Below are 21568 nucleotides of genomic sequence, written 5' to 3' on the forward strand. Positions count from 1 at the left end.
ACTTGCTCCACCTTTTCTTTAAAAAAAGCACAAATCTGGGTTCCAGTGAGGCACTTACAAGGGAAGTGAATGGGGGCCAATCTGTAAATGTTAAAATACTCACTATTTCAAAAGTATAGCCACAGGACATAAACAATATGCGTGTTAACATGATTTTAGTGTGATAAAATCATTTACTGACCTTTTCTATGTAAAGTTATATCCAATTTTACAACTTTGTTGTCATGACGATGTAATGTCAACAAACCCTTAAACCCTAAAACGACTGTAAAAATTAAGAGTTAAACAACTTTACAGCTCAAATAATACACAAGTTTTAACAGATTAATTAATTTAAGTGCTTTTATAAAATTATAAACTCCACATTTCTGCCTTTAAACCCTCCAAAAATTGGCCCCATTCACTTCCATTGTAAGTGCCTCACTATAACCCAGATTTTTGCTTTATTTCAAGAAAAGGAGGGATGAGTTAATTTTAGTGGTAATTAACATTATGCCACAAATACTGTCGATTAAGATTAACTTGTATTGAACCCGGAATATTCCTTTAAGCAAACTACTATTTACTGTTGGTAGTTTGTAATTAGTTACTTCTTATCCATTGGAATTTTTTAAACTAATCAACCATATGAGACCACATACCCATTTTGGCACAGCTTGAGAATGCTGCAGGATAGCTTCATTGTCCAGGGGCAGTGATAATGGACTGGAGGTAAGACTACGTATGGGTGACCGCACTTCAACTGCTCCTGGGGTCATGCACCGAGAAGGCACTGTTGACTCGGTCACTGAAGGCACAAGTTTCCTCTCTGGACACATACATGCATGTGTACACAGCGTTATATTAAGAGGAAGTTTGCAGTGTGTTTATTAAGCCTGTCTAACAAGAGTGTTAATCACCCATACCTGGGTTCTTTACTGAGTCTATGGTGATTTTAAAGGTTTCTTTGGTGGAACTGAGTCCGGTCATAACATCCTCTATCCTCCAGAGCTCCCTCCTTAACTGAGCTTTCTCCTGAAAACAAACACACGCACACACACACACACACACACAAAGAGAGAGAGACTTTGGTTTCACTATATGACTGAGGACATCACATAAAGGCAATGGTTTTCTTACAAAAGTGATGCTATTTGCTATACCCTACCCCTTAACCTAACCCTCACAGGAACCTGTTGATATTAGATTTAAATCAAAACATAATTTGGCCGATTTATGAGGCTTTCAAATTGTGATGACTACGGACAAACAGATAGAGAGAAGGACAAACTAGGGAAGTGAAAAAGGAGGAGGAGTAACAATACAGAAAGGAAAATAATAAAAAAAGGTGAAGAGAGAGACCGGAGGTGATGTGCAGAGATTCATCCGAGACTGCAGGATGTCTCTCAGCTGTTCCACTGACTGCTCCAGTCTGCTGTACTCCTCCCACGCTCTCTCCATCTCCTGCACAACACAAATAAATACATGGAGAAATTATTATTAATTCTGTTCCTGCAAAACATTTACTGTGAATAAATATTACACTAAATGTGCATAAATCAACCAAACACTCATTGAAATGTTCTCTCTAATGCACCTACTCCAAATCTGTTTGTTCTGTCTTCACAAATGTATCAATTTCAGGAAAAGAATTCAAGCAAATATGGAACATAAACATATATATTAATCATTGAGTACACATTACAAACACTCACCGTTGACACTCTAGAAATGTCTGCTCGAATATGGACCAGGTCCTCCTGTAGGAGACGCTGTTGGTAGGCGATCTTCTCAGCATGAGCTGGCTGATCCTTATACTGCTCCATCTGCTGGTGAGACATATCAAGAACAGACTCCAGCTTGTCCTACAAAGAAAAAACAAATATATACTGATATATAACAAGAACAATGTAAATATCTAATCTGAGGCTCTTCTTTAGATTACTAAATGAACCACACCTTATCATTCTTCAGCCCACTGAGCCTGAACTCAAGCTCTTGCAGGATTTTGTCCTGTTCACACAGTCGACTTAGTGTCACCTGCAATGGGAAACAGAGCTTTAGCAAGCAAATAGTTTCAAAACAACAGAAAGTGACATTTAATTAAAAAGGTTAAAAATAAAAATCTATCACAATACTGCTTATATTTCATGATTTTACATCATTTTGTTTATTGTGTAAGAGATAGGAGAGTTAGAAGGAATATTCCAGGTTCAATACAAGTTAAGCTCAATCGACAGTATTTGTGGCATAATATTTATTTTAAAAAAAAAAAAGCACAAATTTGGGTTCCAGTGAGGCACTTACAATGGAAGTTAATGGGGCCAATCTGTAAACGTTAAAACACTCACTATTTCAAAAGTAAATCCACAAGACATAAACAAAATTGTTTGTTAACATGAAATCACTTACTAACCTTTTCTGTGTAAAGTAATACCCAATTTTACAACTTCATTGCCATGATGATGTAATGCCAACAAACCTTAAAACGACTGTAAAAATTATGATTTAAACAACTTTACAGCTCAAATAATACATGAGTGTTAACGGAAGAATTCATGTAAGCTTCACATTTCTGCCTTTAAACCCTCCAAAAATTGGCCCCATTCACTTCCATTGTAAGTGCCTCACTGTAACCTCCATTTTTGCTTTTTTTTAAAGAAAAGGAGAGACGAGTTATTTTTTGTGGTTATCAACATTGTGCCACAAATGCTGTTGATTGAGCTTAACTTGTATTGAACCCGGAATATTCCTTTAATCACCTCACTTAATTGAAAGAACAATGTACAGAAAATGTGGCAAGTACAATGTACAGATAATGAAAATCCCCATAATTACACTATTTACATGTTGTTGGTTTATGGAGAGATTTTTCACACAGTCGGTGGGTAAATGGAGCAAATGTGAAACAATATTTTTGCTGTTAAATAATCTTTTCTATTAATATGGACAATGAATGTTCATTAGTTGCAAAAGTGATAAACCTCTGTTTATTCCATGTACACAACAGTCTAATGAGAAATATGATATTTGCGATTGTTTTATCACATCCTACGTGGGTGAATGACCAAGTGGTGATATACAGTAGTATCTCCTATAGAACAGCATTTACAAACATACCAATGTCATTCAAATCTTTTAATAAAAACTTCCAAACACTGCACAAATTTTCTTTCTTTTATTTTTGTTTTCTTAGACAAATACACTAATCTAATTTCGGGACATTGTTTTCAATTCATCTAGTCACCCACCAGCCACTGCAGACAATTGTCAGAGCAACAACACTGCCTTATTATTATTATTATTATTATTATTATTTTTACATGGACACGAGACAGATTTCCCTATAAAATAACAATTGCAACTATAACAGAGTCAGAAAATATAGGTGTTACTTTTGGTTGCTAAATCATCCTGAACTTTTTATGTCCAGTTTAAGAATGTAGTCACACATCATTTAAAGAGGTCTGGTGGATTAAATTGGAGTCAATGAAATCTTTACAACGGACATTTCACCTTTAGCCCAAAACAGCTGTTCTGGGGGCGATACCAGCAGTGCTTCCAGTCACAGGCAGAAAAGCATAACACACTGAATGAACTGCTACTGTACTTTAACATTTATAAACTATGCACTAGGATAAACAAGTTAAATACACAGTTCAATTCTTAAGCCTTAAGTTTAACTCTCTTTTTATTTTTTCTGTTTGAAACAGACATAAAGTGCTAAACTCCCTCAAAATGAAAGGTTGCATTTTTTTGTGTGCGTAGCAACACATGATTTTACATAATTAAGGAGTCAGGTGACAATGATTTTGTCCTCTGTACTCACGTCTACGTCACTTTCTGCCACCTTTACTGGCTTGGCTGGCCGTCCTTTCAGAGTCTCTGTCCCACTCACCTATGAGGCAATTTACAGAAACATCTCCTTGTGTTAGTGCTCTACAGACAGAAACGCAGATATTCAACACAACTGAAACACAACAAACACTGTACAATGAACACTGTGAAAGTCACAGTGAAAAGCTTTACAACAGTATTCTTCATTTCAAATGCATACACAGCTGAAGCTTTTCTTGAAGCACAATGCCAGAATGGAGTCTTACGATCTTCATGCCAAAATAATGTAGCTGTGGGACATGAATGCAATGTCTAAAATAAAGACTCCACAAAAAAACGCTGCGTGGTGAACTCAAAAGAAGCCCAAGCTCTGGACGACGATCAACTGGAGACTGCAAGGGAAATTTCAAAGGAAAATTCTACTGCTTATATGAGGATCATGCTGCTTTACAATTTATTAATTTGCACTTATAGCCTACTCATACACTTTCACTGCACTAAAGACAGAAAAATGAAAACAGAGAAAGTGAAAGACACTTCTAAGTAGATTACTACATATATAAAATCAGTAGTTCTCAAACAGTGGTATGCATGCACCAGTAGTACTGTATGTGGTAGTAGTGCCATCAAGTGGTACATGACTTGAAATTAACAATACCAGAAAGAAATATTTTATTTAAAAAAAAAAAAAAAAATCATGTTTTATTTCTAGTTTCTCAAAAAAAGTTGACGTTCTCTTTACTATGCAGCGACTAAATGAGGTGCTTCTGCGCGAGACACTGAATAAACAGTGAGACCTTGTGCAACGTTCAAAGATGTCTGTCTAGTCTAGAGCAGGTTTACATATAAATACAACTGAAAAAGAGTGCAGACAGACACAACAACACATTCGGTGTGAACGGCCCCTTATATCTTTCCAACCCAACAACACCACAGTGACTGCTCAAATCTCTGCCTGTTTGGCAGACATCTCGGCCTGGATGAAGGAACACCACCTGCAACTTAACCCAGCCAAGACCGAACTCCTTGTCTTTCCAGCCAACCCTGCTGTTGAACACAACATCACCATGCAGCTGGGTTCAACTACAGTAACGCCTTCCAAACCGGTCAGAAATCTAGGGGTAACCATTGATAACAAACTAAATTTCACAGACCACATCTCAAAGACCGCAAGATCATGTAGATTTACACTCTACAATATCAGGAAGATAAGACCCTTCCTCTCTGAACATGCCACACAACTTCTTGTTCAGTCACTTGTCAAAACTAGACTGGACTACTGTAATGCTCTCATTGCAGGCCTCCCTGTATGTGCAATTAGACCCCTGCAAAAGATCCAGAATGCAGAAGCACATCTGGTCTTTAATGAACCAAAGAGAGCGCATATACATCACTACTTGTCTCTCTTCACTGGCTGCCGGTTGATGCATGTATCAAATTCAAGGCTCTAATGCTGGCATACAGAACAGTCACTGGGTCTGCTCCAGCATACCTAAAATCATTACTGCAGAGCTACGCACCCACTAGAAGCCTGCGGTCAGCTAAGGAACATCGCCTTGTTGTACCAACACAAAGAGGCACCAAAACACTTTCCCAGACTTTCGGCTTCATCGTACCACGTTGGTGGAATGACATTCCCAACTCCATCCGTGAAGCTGACTCAATTTCTATTCGGCTAAAAACACATAGTTTCCATGACCACTTAACCGGTCATTAAAAAAAAAAAAAAATTCTTGTTGCACTTTAATCTGTTTTGAATACTACTATTCTAATGCTAGTGAAACTTTGTAATATGGCACTTTTCGTACCACTGTCTCCTTAAGATGATACGCTTATGTTTTCCTCTTTTGTAAGTCGCTTTGGATAAAAGCGTCTGCCAAATGAATAAATGTAAATTTAAATGTAATGCGTCCTTGTACTAAAAAGTCACAGGAACAGAGCAGAAATCAAGTGTCTCAAGATGTGTTTTTAACAATTCAAGTTCAGACAAAGCGTCTAAAAAACTTAGCGCTCCTTCATGTGGCACAATGGTCAAAGATGTCCATCTAGTCCATGTTTACATACAAGACAATAATAAAAAAAAACCCTGTGCAGATGGATGCAAAAATGTGTTTGGTGCGAACAGCCCCTACCTTGACACAACGTCTAAAAAACTCAATGCTCCAGCACAAGATGCTAAAAAACTGTGATGTGGCTCAGTGGTCTAATTTGTATGTCTAGTATGGATCCCCTTAGAGGACAGGGCGGGATTTCTTTTTCTGTAAAAGTTTTGCGTTCCCTCACAATACATTTATTGTGGTTTTACTATGTTAACCATATTTAAACCATGATATTCGTAGTGAAACCATAGTGATAATACAGGAAAACGAAAACTATGGTAATAAAAATCATAATTTTGTGATTATGGTTTTACTATGTAAATACCATAGTTTAACTATGGTTTTACTATAGTAATGTTGTAGACTGTAGTAACCATAGTTTTTGACGGATCTTTTGTTTCTATAATAATATTGTAGTAATCATGACTGTTGTAGGCTGTTTTTGCTTTTTGGTGGAAACCATGGTTCTACTATAGTAATATTGTAGTAACTATGAAAAGTAACTTAAGTAACCATGTTTTGTTTTTTTGTTTTTTTTTGGCAGAAACCATGGTTTTAATACAGTATACTGTATCCATAATGTAACCATGATTTTACTATAGATTAACACTGGTAATTCTTGTGGTTACTATGGCTTTTCTACAAATATGAAGGCACCCAAAACTTATTGTGAGAGAACGCAAACTATTGCAAAGGGCACACAAAACAAATTGCTAGAGAATGCAAACTATCGCAAGGGGATGCAAAACTTATTGCAAGGGGATGCAAACTATTGTGAGGGCATGCAAAACTTATTGCAAATGAATGCAAACTATTGCGAGGGCACGCAAAACTAATTGCAAGGGAATGCAAACTATTGCAAGGGCATGCAAAACGTATTGCTATGGAATGCAAACTATAGCAAGGGCACACAAAACGTATTGCAAATGAAGGCAAACTATTGCAAGGACACGCTAAACTTAATGCGAGGGGATGCAAAACGTATTGTGAGGGAACGCAAACTATTGCAGGGGCACGCAAAACTTATTGCAAATGAATGCAAACTATTGCGAGGGCACACAAAACTTATTGCAAGGCAATGTAAACTATTGAAAGGGCACACAAAACATATTGCTATGGAATGCAAACCTTTGCGAGGGCACAAAAACTTATTGCAAATGAATGCAAACTATTGCGAGGGCACACAAAACCTGTTGTGAGGGCATGCAAAACATATTGCTAGGGAATGCAAACTATTGCGAGGGAATGCAAAACTTATTGCAAGGGAGCGCAAACTATTGCGAGGGCTTGCGAAACGTATTGCGAGGGCATGCAAAACATATTGCAAATGAATGCAAACTATTGCAAGGACACGCTAAACTTACTGCGAGGGGATGCAAAACGTATTGTGAGGGAACGCAAACTATTGCGAGGGCAAGTAAAACTTATTGCAAATGAATGCAAATTATTGCGAGGGCACACAAAACGTATTGCACGGGCACGCAAAACTTATTGCTATGGAATGCAAACCTTTGCGAGGGAACGCAAAACTTATTGCGAGGGAGTGCAAACTATTGCAAGGACACGCTAAACTAATTTCAAGGAAACGCAAACTATTGCGAGGGCATGCGAAACTTATTGCGAGGGGATGCAAAACTTATTGAGAGGGAACGCAAACTATTGCGAGGGCATGCAAAACGTATTGCAAATGAATACAAACTATTGCGAGGGCATGCAAAACTTATTGCAAATGTATGTAAACTACTGCGAGGGCACACAAAACTTATTGCGAGGGAATGCAAAAGTTATTGTGAGGACACGCTAAACTTATTTCGAGGAAATGCAAACTATTGCGAAGGCATGCAAAACTTATTGCAAATGAATGCAAACTATTGCGAGGGCATGCAAAACTTATTGCACGGGCACGCAAAACTTATTGCTATGGAATGCAAACTATTGCGATGACACATAAAACGTATTGTGAAGGAACGCAAAACTTATTGCGAGGGAGCACAAACTATTGCAAGGACACTAAACTTATTTCGAGGAAATGCAAACTATTGCGAGGGCATGCAAAACTTATTGCAAATGTATGTAAACTATTGCGAGGGCACAAAACTTATTGCGAGGGAATGCAAAACTTATTGCAAGGGAAAGCAAAACGTATTGCGAGGGAACGCAAAACGTGTTGCGAGGGAACGCAAACTATTGCGAGGGCCTGCAAAACTTATTGCTATGGAATGCAAACTATTGCGAAGGCACACAAAACTTATTGCGAGGGAACGCAAAACTTATTGAAAGGGAGCGCAAACTATTGCGAGGGAACGCAAACTATTGCGAGGGCATGCAAAACTTATTGCAAATGTATGCAAACTATTGCGAAGACACACAAAACTTATTGCGAGGGAATGCAAAACTTATTGAAAGGGAGCGCAAACTATTGCGAGGGCATGCAAAACTTATTGCTATGGAATGCAAACCTTTGCGAGGGCACACAAAACTTATTGAAAATGAATGCAAACTATTGAAAGGGCACACAAAACTTATTGCAAATGAATGCAAACTATTGCAAGGGCACGCAAAACTTATTGCTATGGAATGCAAACCTTTGCGAGGGCACACAAAACTTATTGCAAATGAATGCAAACTATTGCAAGGGCATGCAAAACTTATTGCTATGGAATGCAAACTGTTGCGAGGGCACACAAAACATTGCGAGGGCATGCAAACTATTGTGAGGGCATGCAAAACGTATTGCAAATTAATGCAAACTATTGCGAGGGCACGCAAAACTTATTGCTATAGAATGCACACTATTGCGAAGACACACAAAACTTATTGCGAGGGAAGGCAAAACTTATTGCTATGGAATGCAAACCTTTGCGAGGGCACACAAAACTCATTGAAAATGAATGCAAACTATTGCGAGGGCATGCAAACTATTGTGAGGGCATGCAAAACGCATTGCAAATTAATGCAAACTATTGCGAGGGCACGCAAACTATTGTGAGGGCATGCAAAACCTATTGCAAATTAATGCAAACTATTGCGAGGGCATGCAAAACTTATTGCTATAGAATGCACACTATTGCGAAGGCACACAAAACTTATTGCGAGGGAATGCAAAACTTATTGCTATGGAATGCAAACCTTTGCGAGGGCACACAAAACTCATTGAAAATGAATGCAAACTATTGCGAGGGCATGCAAACTATTGCGAGGGCATGCAAAACGTATTGCAAATTAATGCAAACTATTGCGAGGGCATGCAAAACTTATTGCTATAGAATGCACACTATTGCGAAGGCACACAAAACTTATTGCGAAGGAATGCAAAACTTATTGCTATGGAATGCAAACCTTTGCGAGGGCACACAAAACTCATTGAAAATGAATGCAAACTATTACGAGGGCATGCAAACTATTGCGAGGGCATGCAAACTATTGTGAGGGCATGCAAAACGTATTGCAAATTAATGCAAACTATTGCGAGGGCACGCAAAACTTATTGCTATAGAATGCACACTATTGCGAAGACACAAAACTTATTGCGAGGGAATGCAAAACTTATTGCTATGGAATGCAAACCTTTGCGAGGGTACACAAAACTCATTGAAAATGAATGCAAACTATTGCGAGGGCATGCAAACTATTGTGAGGGCATGCAAAACGCATTGCAAATTAATGCAAACTATTGCGAGGGCACGCAAACTATTGTGAGGGCATGCAAAACCTATTGCAAATTAATGCAAACTATTGCGAGGGCATGCAAAACTTATTGCTATAGAATGCACACTATTGCGAAGGCACACAAAACTTATTGCGAGGGAATGCAAAACTTATTGCTATGGAATGCAAACCTTTGCGAGGGCACACAAAACTCATTGAAAATGAATGCAAACTATTGCGAGGGCATGCAAACTATTGTGAGGGCATGCAAAACGTATTGCAAATTAATGCAAACTATTGCGAGGGCACGCAAAACTTATTGCTATAGAATGCACACTATTGCGAAGGCACACAAAACTTATTGCGAGGGAATGCAAAACTTATTGCTATGGAATGCGAACCTTTGTGAGGGCACACAAAACTTATTAAAATGAATGCAAACTATTGCAAGGGCACGCAAAACGTATTGCAAAGGAATGCAAACTATTGCAAGGGCACACAAAACTTATTGCAAGGGCATGCAAACTATTGCAAGGACACGCAAAACGTATTGCTACGGAATGCAAACTATTGCGAGGGCATGCAAAACTTATTGCGAGGGAGCGCAAACTGTTGCGAGGGCATGCAAAACTTATTGCAAGGGAATGCAAACTATTTCGAGGGAACGCAAACTATTGCGAGGGCATGCAAAACGTATTGCAAGGGAAAGCAAACTATTGCGAGGACACGCAAAACTTATTGTGAGGGAACGCAAACTATTGCGTTGGCATGCAAAACTTATTACGAGGGAACGCAAACTATTGCGATGGCATGCAAAACTTATTGCGAGGGAACGCAAACTATTGTGATGGCATGCAAAACTTACTGCGAGGGAACGCAAACTATTGTGATGGCATGCAAAACCTATTGCGAGGGAACACAAACTATTACGATGGCATGCAAAACTTATTGCGAGAGACCGCAAACTATTACGAGAACATGCAAAACTATTTCAGAAAAAATCCTGCCTTGTCCTCTAAGGGGCTCCGTAGTGTGATGTCAATTTGTTCAACGCTGAAAGAGTTAGAGGGAACATTGTTGAGAGTAGGTGGTACTTGAATGTTTTGATTTGATTAAAAGTGTTTTTTGGCCTGAAATGCTTGAGAACCACTGTTTAAGATAGATGCTTTATGACAAATAGTTAATTAAAGATAGAGAAAGAGAGAATCAGAGAAATAAATATTTGTTGTAACCTGCACAACACATGCAATGAGCTCATCCGTCCAGCTAACTGACCTAACACATTAACCAATCACACATACCCATAGCACAACATATCACTCAAAAAGGGCAGGTAGGACAGGCGTGCATGTGCCATGTTTGTGCCAACATAAAGCTATGTGCACCATGTTAAGCAATGGGAACTCTGGATGGCGATAGTTCTTACGTTCCAGAGCGGTCTCAAACCCCCCACAGTGCAGGTTTGTAACACACCGTGAACCATGAGGATCAATGGCTCTAAACTTTTCATCTGTGACAAACGGAGATAGACAGTTATAGTCAAAGGAGGACTGGTCTTTACATCCATCCATCCTTCATGTTGTTCCAAACCATTATGACTTTCGTTCTTCCATGGAACACAAAAGCAGATGTTAGGCAGAATGTTAGCCTCAGTCACCATCCACTTTCACTGCATCTTTTGTCCATACAATGAAAGTAAAGGGTGACTAATTCTACTACACATCTCATTTTGTGCAAGAAAAAAGTCCCTTTACCTATCGAAAAAAGTATTCTTTTCATACTAAATTAAAACATTTTCTGAGATAAAGAAAGTACTTGATTCCTTGCCCGAGTGATGTTTCTGTACTGTGTAAGTGTGCTAGTACAGAGGGTTTCAGAAGATAGTGGAAATTTGGAAAGGGGGAGAGGAGTGAGACTGGAAGAGTAAGAATGAAAAGGAGAGGTCCCACCTTCAGATCTAAATATTCCAGGTCCTTCTTCAAGTGCATGTATGTATCATCAGCCTGTAAGGGATAGGAGAAACATTGCATGGTGTGACTCAATACAAACAGAAATTTTAATCAAACACTGCACTGGCACCAAAACAATAGCAGCGTTACAATTAGCAAACTTTGCTGGTGATGGGAAATTACACAAAAGTAAGTAATAAGACAGGATGACAGTTTTGGGACACACAAACATGTCATAAAATTACATCTCGTTACCACAGATGCCCTTGTTACATAGCGCTTGCATCTGAAGATAAATAATAGCATCTAGCTAAATTAATAAAAATTCTTTGTTACTTCGCTTTTAGTGGAAGTACTGGACTTGCATTCCTCGCCACTTTTGTACAACTTAATCTTTCTTTCTTTTTTCTAAATTCAAAATAACCGTAAAAAACTAGCATTGCTCCACTTCTAGCGGTTATGGGATACAACCTGAAAAGGCATGCATGGATGCTCGCTTATAAAATAGTTTACCATCCAGGCATCTTTGTTCCCTGTGTCAATAGGCCTGGCCCCCCCAGTGGCCCCCCTAAATTGGAGTGGTAGAATGGTAAGAGTGGTTTTCTTATTTTCCATCCCACTGAGAGTTCAGTGATCCCACATCATAATAAATAGACCAATAAAATGTATATTTAAACAAAACATCAATGCATTATGACTGCATAATAATTTTTAGCGGGGTAAAGTTTAATTTAAGTTTAATATTTATTAAATATTCACTTATGGTTCATAAGTGATCGTCAGAAAAGTCCACACAGAGTGCTAAAATGTCACTGGCGTCCAAGTGTTCAGCACAACTGCCTTGCATGTTCTGTCTTAAACACTTATTAAAAAAACATTTACACATTCTAAAGAATGTAAATTGTATGCATAACTTACACTTTAATTTAATTAATTAATTAATAAATACTTGGACACCACCGACGTTTGAATGCTGTAGGTGGAATTTGCAGACGGCCCCTTACAAGCACTAGTTTATGAAAGCCCATCAGAGCATTTTTAGGCATAATTCTCCAGGTACAATAAGCGTTGACCGTTTGAGTTAAATGTTTTATGACTGTATGATATAGTCATATATTCTTTAACCTTATTGTGCTAATTATATCTTTGTTAAATTGTCGGCACCAAAGAATGGGAGGATATACAGGACTAGAGAGCCCAGGTAGGAGAAACCGAATGTCAAACGAATAACGAGCCAACAACATCTGGAGATAAGGTAGAAGTTTGCCGTTAGTTTTGCATCTTTGGACCCGACTGCTCAAGTTTCAGTTCTACTTAATGTGGATTATACGTGCTGGTGTAAATGTAAGTGATGTTACTTTAATATCGCAATTTCCCACGTTATTATCACAAAACCTGATCTGGATCTGATTTTCTGCCTTATTGAATGCAACTGAGCCCAACTCGTTACAGATCGCTCTTATTTGGCAAACATTCATTATAAAAAAATTTTTTGTATGTGTATCTGTTGGGTTTTTATTTCTGGAACAACATACAGTACACACTTGTTTTTTATAATGAGGTATTTTTTCCCACTGTCTTTACTGTTTGCACTGTGTTGTTACAATGAAGCGACTCTGATGAAACAGCACGCAGGAACAGATGTAAAGAAACAGGTATGAAGAAACAGCAGCTATCGTTATACAGGTGCACACATCACCTGTAATGGCCAATGTACTATAAATATTCTTAAAAAACACAATTATTTGAAACCCTTTATAAACCACCTCACTAAAGCCCAAATAAGAGCCTTAACTTCAGTGAGAAAGGCTCTTGCCATACACTAAGCTCACCACATCAACGCACTTCAACCTAATAATATATACAGATTAATATTGGTACTGTTGGGTATAGGCGCAAGAATAAAAGCAAACGCACAACTAACCGGGAGAGAGAGAACAAAGTTGAAGAGTTGATCATGCTGCTTCTCTTGCAAACAAAATGCAAGAGAAGCACAAAATAGTTTACAGGGAAAATAACAAACACAACACCCTCTTTATGAACACCATTTATCAATCAAATCCTTAATGAGCAGTGCACCAATCATAAGGGAGAAGCACATGTGTGCTCAATAAAGGAGAATTGAGCTTAATATGAGCAACCAGATTCTCTAATAACAGGCACCCACCAAGCGCACACAATAAGGAATGCACAGACACTGACAGACATAATAATGATAAAAAAAGGGTGTATTACATGTTACAGTGGAGACATCTGTCATGAGCCTGTTTGTTTAAATATTTTAAAATGACTATATTAAAATGTTTACTCAAATTTGGTCAATCTTTGGTTGTCTTAAAAAATTGCATGTCTGCAAATATTAAAACATATGGACAAATGTGGTTTTACATGTGGAAAGGGGACATTTAAGGTATAATACAGTTGCCCCCCTAAAAGTACAACCAACCCCACCCTGGCCCCCCCAGTCAAAATGGTCTAGAACCGCCCTTGTTGAGGTGATTGGATATACACTCACTTAACAATTTATTAGGAACACTATGGTTCTAATAAAGTACCCGACATGGTCTTCTGCTGTTGTAGCCCATCTGCCTCAAGGTTCGATGTGTTGTGCATTCTGAGATGCTAATCTGCTCACTACAATTGTACAGAGTGGTTATCTGAGTTACCATAGCCTTTCTGTTAGCTCAAACCAGTCTGATCATTCTCCGCTGTCCTCTCTCATCAACAAGGTGAGTTTCCATCCGCAGAACTGCCCCTCACTGGATGTTTTTAGTTTTTGGCACCATTCTGAGTAAACTGTAGATACTGTTGTGCGTGAAAATCCCAGAAGATCATAAATATAAATACAGAAATACTCAAACCAGCCCATCTGGCACCAACAATCATGCCACTGTTGAAATCACTAGGATCACATTTTTTCCCCATTCTGATTAACTGAAGCTCCTGACTCATATCTGCTTGATTTTATGCATTGCACTGCTGCCACACGATTGGCTGATTAGATAATCGCATGGATAAGTCATTGTAAAGGTGTCCCTAATAAAGTGCTTAGTGAGTGTAACTTTGCAATGATAGGGTTGGCAAGCAATTCTATCACACACGTTTCCCTCTTCTGAAACCATTACCATACTTTGATACAGTATGATACAGTACAGATTTTCTTTAAACATGTAGTCCCTTCATTTCTCCACACTGAGAGATGAGCAATATTTATTGTCTGTGGTAATCGACAGCATGACACATGGTACATTAGCACACACATTATTGCTATTATTAACATAGCACACTGATTATGCCGTTATTGATAAGGCAGAGGATGATTGACGATGATGCTGTAACCAGGTCAAACCAGTGGTTTGCCCCTACTCGTCAGTCATTTACACACTGCTTAATGGAGACAACAGACTCCAAGCTTACATCTATTTCATGCAAGCAAAACTTTATGATTTTTGCATTTTCATACTTTGGAGCAATAGTAAAGACCACTCATGTAGTACGCAAAATGGTTCCAATCAGTTATATAGACAATACATGCCGATGGTAAGAGAGCCAGATATAGCCCCTATAGCACGACATGCCATACTACGATACAGAAAAGCATCATGTTACATAGCCACAGAGAGCAAGGCAGCAATGGCAGACTATAAGTGCTAGCTGGGCAGGCCAAGCCCTAACCTTTGACCGTGACAACTGCTGGAGGTGGGCCTGCGCATCATTGCGCACACCCGCCATCATGGCTTGGTGTCTCCGTAACTGGATGAGGAGAAGGGTGAGCTCCTCCGGCTGGAGCACAGGCCACGAGGGGACGATCAGGACAGAGAGAAAGTTATGTTATAAGGTTATTTACTGTACATGGATGCCTGCTAATGGCATGAAAAGATGATAATTGGCTCCACCAACAGAAGACAATCATTCTGACTTATTGCGGTGAACCAAGAGATAACCAAAAGATAAACTTATCTAGGAAGTTCATCAGTTTATTGGGTGTGGTCCATTTTATGGTGCTTATATTGCACTTACATACAATTTTTTGTAATAGATGCATGAAAACAAAAGAGACAAACTACATAACCATGGTGAACAATCTAAATTCATACAGTACACACTAGATATATACAAAAGTAAATACAATTATAACTGCTAAATACGTTTCCCTCATGATAGAAATTTGTGTAGATAAAATGTCTTACTGTTTTTCCATGAAGGCTGGGTGCACTGACTGTGTGTGTGATGTAGCCAGATGGAGGCACTGAGCGTCTCTCTATTGTGGCCGACTGCAGAAAGAGAGAGAAAAAAAAAAAAAGAATTAAATGCAAACTTTTAAAAATGTTTTTTTTTTTTACTTATTTCATTAATGGGGGAATGTGTAATTGCTGTGCCACTAGTGTACTTAAACAGAATTACAAAACTAATGATTGTTTTAAAGCAGGTTTCCCAAAAACTTCCCCCCAGCTGCAATTCGTTTTCCAATTTTGTATATCCATATATGCAGAGATCAAATGCACTGTTGTAGTATTTCTCACATATTATAAAGTGTCTGCTACATTAATGGATATAATATGAAACATGGTAATAAACAAACATTTCTGCTTGCTTGGCAAAACGCTCATTTGTGATGGTAACGAAGTATTTTAAAGACAAAAACAGAGAGTGAATTAATGAACTATACATGAATCATCCCACTCAAGCACTTTTCTGAGTCTGGCACTCATTCCATTACAAAGACACCACTAATATTTTGTGCTGAATGACGACTCTGTTTCAGACTGATAGACTGGTGCTTCCAGTTTGAAAACAATGATATATTTGATCATGGGCGTCTGTCTTTGAAAGCTTTTCTGAGAAAGGTTTCTGAGTGGTATTAGTGACCATCAAGATGGCTCTAAATGTATGCTTCTTTCAAACTTGAGCATTTTTGCTGTAAAGGTGAGTTTTGAACTCAAATAGCATTGAATTACTGCTTGACATACTTTGTTCAGGAAAAAGCTTAGATGTTTGGGTTGCATTCACGTCAAAACAGAGAACATACACTGCAAAAAATAAAATAAATAAATAAATAAACCTTTGTTGTCTTGTTTTCCAGTAAATATATCTAACATGATAAATTTAAACATAAGAAGCAAACTGGTGAAAGATAGAACAACTTGTTTTCAGAGTATATATCTTGAGATTAGTTTATTTAACAAATAATGCAGGAAATAGACGCAGGAAGGCACTTCTAAAAAATGTAACTTTTGTAAAATGTGCATTTTCTTACCCCAATGGTAAAGTGTTTTTTTCTTGCTTTAAGCATCGACCTAATAAAATTTTGTAAGGTTGCTTCGTATCTTATGCAATTTTGCTTGTAAATTGATCTCAGATTATGAAACAAGTTTTTGCAGTGTGATGAATAATGACACTTCATCCATTGTGTAATCTAACAGGCTTTCACACTTCTACACACTTCACTGCTGCAGATGGTAATCTAACTATGCTTACCATTGCTGCTGTTCACCTGTGGATAGTGAAGTGAGAATGCAGACTGTATGGATACACTGCAAAACTTATTTTCTCAGTTAGTATTTTTGTCTTGATTCCTAAGAAAAATATCTAAACATATTTAAAACATGATATAATTGCTTGAGAAGCTAAATTACAGGGATAGTTCACCCAAAAATTAAAATTCTCTCATTATTTACTCACCCTCATGCCATCCCAGATGTGTATGAATTGCTTTCTTCTGCTGAACACAAAGATTTTTAGAAGAATATTTGGCCAGACCTTTGAAGCGCCAAAATGCACATAAAGGCAGCATAAAAGTAATCCATAAGACTCTAGTGCTTAAATCCATGTCTTCAGAAGCGATATGATAAGTATGGGTGAGAAACAGATCAATATTTCAGTCCTTTTTTACTATCAGTCTCCACTTTCACTTTCACATTTTTCTTTTGTTTTTGGTGATTTGCATTCTTCATGCATATCACCAACTAATGGGCAGCGGGCTGAGTTTATAGTAAAAAATACTTAAATATTGACCTGTTTCTCACCCACACCTATCATATTGTTCTGAATATATAGATTTAACCACTGGAGTCCAGTGGATTACTTTTATGCTGCCTTTATGTGCATTTTAGAGCTTAAAAATTTTGGTACCAATTTACTTGCATTGTAAGAACATAGAGCATATTCAGCTAAAAAACTTTATTTGTGTTCAGCATAAGAAAGAAAGCTGTACACATCTGGGATGTCATGAGGGTGAGTAAATGATGAGAATTTTCATTTTGGGGTGAACTATTCCTTTAAGTCTTGTTTTCAGAAAAATCTAAAACAAATTATGAGATTTATGCTTAGAGGTGCACTCTGTTTTTCTTCTTCTAATTGCTTAACTTTTAAACAGAAATAAATAGTAAAAGTAGAATAGTATTTTTGAAAAATATGTTTAAAACTCATTAATGAAGACTTTTCAGTTTTAGAGAAAGAGCTGCTGTATCCTACATATGGTGCTGGGTGTACATTCATGAGTGCCACAATGTTGAGATCACATGACCAGCCAAATATAACTAACTTTATCTCAGTAATCTCTTGTAATTGGATGATTTAACTCGCTGAATAAATTAATCATGGCTGACTGTGAATAGCGAGTTTTTACAATGACATTGGTAACTGGGAACTTCTGTTTTTGCATGAGGCTGCATCAATGCCACTACTGTAGGTGTCAGCGGAACATAAACACATTTTGATGAGTGTACCTTTAATTCAGTGGAAAAGCAAGTTTATTTTTCCCATTTTCCCTATCTTTCTTGTTTTAAACATAAACCTTACTAAATGTTGTTAGATTTTGCTTCTCAAGTACGTGTCATATTTTAAGGATGTTTAGATATTTTTAAAGGAAAACAAGACAAAAGTACTAATTAAAAAAAATTATTTTGTGCAGTGTAAGCATGTAAATGGTTGCAGTTGTCACCTGCTGACCTTATATGAGCGTGACCGTTGAGGAGAGTTTGATGGTGGCACCTCCACAGTAAGTCTGTTCTCCAGAGGTTTGACTGTAACGCGTTCTGCGGGTGTGTGGGGTCTCCGAGGAGACAGTAGCCTGGGCCCTGGTGGCCCAGGTGGAGGGATGTCTGCCAGCGTCGGAGGCACAGAGATGGAACGAGAGACATCTGAGTTGACCCTGGTGGAGGATACAGCAGTGGAGTAGTCTGGAGCTGGAGTGTATATGGGGGCGGTGGGGCTTCCATGGCGATATTGCTGTCTCTGTTGCCATTCATAGAGCTGCCACACTGTTTTGTCGTGTGTCGGGGGACGCTGGCTGTTTCCATGGGTCAGTTGGAAGTGATTAAGCCGGTCATGGGAGTATTTGTATTCACTGGGTACCTGACGGTGGGCAGTAGGGGGGCTAAGCCATGTGGTCTTAGGTAAAGACTGGTACTTCTCCATTGTGCCGTACTTTGGATAAATGGAAGGGGTCTGACGTGGGATAGTGCCATCAGTAGAAACAAACCTGTGTAAAGAACCAAACAAAATTGGTTTTTTTTTAAGATACTTTGGGGCTGTTAAGGACAAACTAGACAGTGGCTGCTGTCCTCTGTGATGTTGATTATGATTTAGATCAGTGGTTTTTAACTGATGTGTCACGGCCCAAAAATGGTTTGTAGGTCTGTTCTGATTGGACAGCAGGGAAAGTACAATGCTAAATGCAAATAATAAAATGCAACTAACTATACATACTTGCATAGTAAGAAACGCAAAATAAAGTTTTATCCACTTTGGAAGGGAAGAGAAAACACTTTTCATATATTTTGTCGCTGTCAAGCAATCTGTCCACTAAAACTCGACAGCATTTTGGTGTAAATTAATCTGTCTCTTGGTAATATGACTAATAATAATACAATATTATTAAATCACACTGTTGTTTAAGCGTTTACAAAATTGTTAGTTGTCCCATTAATAATTTTTTATATTGTTGGGCATGTACAGTTCATAGTAACATTAATACTAATGTTTGATTTTTGGACATTTTTGTTTATTTTTGTACAATAATCATTTGTAGTACTGTGCTGGGTCGTCACTTGTTGTCTGATGTAAGTATCCTGAAGCAAAACCACTGTTTAAGACCATTAGAGGGAGACATGTTCTTTGAATCTTTGCAGCAACATCTGACTCTTGCAACTAACTGTAGCACATATATTGTGCCCATTGTACAAAGATGCCTGGAATTGTCCCTGAAAGGCAGCAGAGGCCCCCATCCCTAATCCTAACCATACAAAGCCTGTAAGGCTGAGTAGCCTCAAGTAGGTATAGCTGCAGTCTTGAGATCTCCAAATGGGGGCGGAATCTCCAAAAGAGTGCAGGGTTACTCCTGAAGGGGGCAGAGTTACTCCAAAAGGGGGTTGCAACTACTCCAAAACGGGGCATTACTTCCACTCACGATTAGGATTAGGTAAAGGGTTAGGTTAGGGGCTCCCTATATCTTTGCTAACGGTTTGGATCTCCAGTTCCTTTTTGGAGCTCTACCTGCAGCTATATCCTTCTCAGTAGCCTGCTCAGGGCACCTTTCTCCCATTGCGATATAATAAATGGCATATAGATGTATGTCTGTATTTTTTTTTCACATGATTGCATATGGAAGTATATGTGTTTGCAAACTCACCCCCGGCACTCTTCTTTCTGCACTTTGACCCAGTTCTCCACCTGTTCCAGAGCACTCCTCCTCTGCACCTTTACTGGAGTTTGAGAAGAAGGCGTTGGCCCCCTCTGATACCCAACCATTCCTGTTCCATTCTGTTCCAAGGGAGCTCCGTTCCCCAGCACGAACGGAGGAGTGGAGACAGCCCTGGAAGGAGCTCGAGAAGGGACTTGAGACACTGGTGCTGACATTGGAGCTACAATCTCCACCTCCACCGTCCTGCTAGTTGGAGATTTACCCCTCATCAGCTCCATCTCTCTAGGGGTAACCTGGATCTCTCCCACAAAGCACTCTGGCTTCTCCTCAAGCAGCACACCACTCTGGATTACCTCAGGTTCAGGAATCACGTAGCTGTTGATGTGATTGTTCTGAGGAACAGCCTGCTGCTTGAGTTTCTCCACTTGATCTGGTTGATCCAGCTCCTCACTATGTGGCAAAGGCATGGCAGGTGCAAAGGTCAGTGAAGTTTTATGGGTCTTTTATCAGATGCTGTTATCAAACTGCTGGATCACATGTCAGGACTGTTAGATTAACACCATTCCACAGCATGCAGTCTGAACCATACAGGGATCCAGCATTCACTGTTTAACCTAATGTAAAATGCTCATCAAGCTACAGTAAATATATCCATCAATCTAAATCACCAGTCTCACTTTAGATTCAATTAAAAAATAGTTTAAGTTAGAGGATTCACACGTTCTGTAATGATCTCCTGTTTGTGTTCTCTATTACAACACATTAGGGGGTGTACACACAGAATGCTTTTTTGCATCCATTTGAAATGTTTAAAAAAAATGTTTTTAATGTAAACATGAGCTTGATAGATTTTTGACCGTTGCACAATGTCTACTGGCCACGTTTACATGCATTTAAGTAAATGGTTTATTCCAGGGATTTTGTGCATCATGCAAACGAGAATGCTGATTTCCTTACGGCGCATAAGGGATTAAGAAAAAGTGGTTTAACACACCTAGGTTTGTCCTCGAGAATGCAGCTTAATGTGGCCATGTAAACACATAAGCGGCATTCTGATGGGTGTTTGAAGAGTGCGCATGAGTGCACAGACCTCATAAAAAAACATCATAGGATGGAGCCCAACAACAAATCAACACAGAGGAAAGAATTCATTTCTCGGAGTACAGTGGGAAAAGCACATGCACTATAAACTATACTCATTTATACACACCAATGTAAAATATCAACTATCCCTCACGTTCGCATATATGCGCTTGTACATTGGGGAATCCTGGAATTTTAATGTAAGAAGGAAACCCCACTATTTCAGCACAATTCTGCCGCAGGTTGCGATGCAAAGTTAAGGAAACAAAACAGCAACAACTCTGGAATATCTGGAAATAAAGCGAAGCAACGGAGAATAAAACAGCAAA

At 38.6% G+C, this 21568-nt stretch overlaps 1 protein-coding gene across 9 annotated transcripts in view; it reads right to left on the reverse strand.

Annotated features, from left to right (window-relative positions):
- The window catches only part of LOC127456524 (pleckstrin homology domain-containing family A member 7-like), a 139572-nt gene that overhangs the window by 13560 nt on the left and 104444 nt on the right, over positions 1 to 21568 (reverse strand). For 5 of the 9 annotated variants that reach the window (XM_051725063.1, XM_051725061.1, XM_051725066.1 and 2 more), the window contains 12 exons: positions 20145 to 20606; positions 18464 to 18995; positions 15703 to 15786; positions 15188 to 15295; positions 11513 to 11566; positions 10990 to 11073; positions 3809 to 3877; positions 1939 to 2019; positions 1695 to 1844; positions 1342 to 1443; positions 906 to 1014; positions 642 to 808 (listed from right to left, as the gene is read on the reverse strand). In XM_051725063.1, coding sequence (XP_051581023.1) covers positions 642 to 808; positions 906 to 1014; positions 1342 to 1443; positions 1695 to 1844; positions 1939 to 2019; positions 3809 to 3877; positions 10990 to 11073; positions 11513 to 11566; positions 15188 to 15295; positions 15703 to 15786; positions 18464 to 18995; positions 20145 to 20606 — 2002 coding nt within the window. The remainder of the gene's footprint in view (positions 1 to 641; positions 809 to 905; positions 1015 to 1341; positions 1444 to 1694; positions 1845 to 1938; positions 2020 to 3808; positions 3878 to 10989; positions 11074 to 11512; positions 11567 to 15187; positions 15296 to 15702; positions 15787 to 18463; positions 18996 to 20144; positions 20607 to 21568) is intronic. The other 4 variants (XM_051725070.1, XM_051725067.1, XM_051725065.1 and 1 more) reach the window with 3 other exon arrangements.

This window comes from Myxocyprinus asiaticus, chromosome 18 (genome assembly GCF_019703515.2).
Source record: "Myxocyprinus asiaticus isolate MX2 ecotype Aquarium Trade chromosome 18, UBuf_Myxa_2, whole genome shotgun sequence".
Taxonomy (NCBI): domain Eukaryota; kingdom Metazoa; phylum Chordata; class Actinopteri; order Cypriniformes; family Catostomidae; genus Myxocyprinus; species Myxocyprinus asiaticus.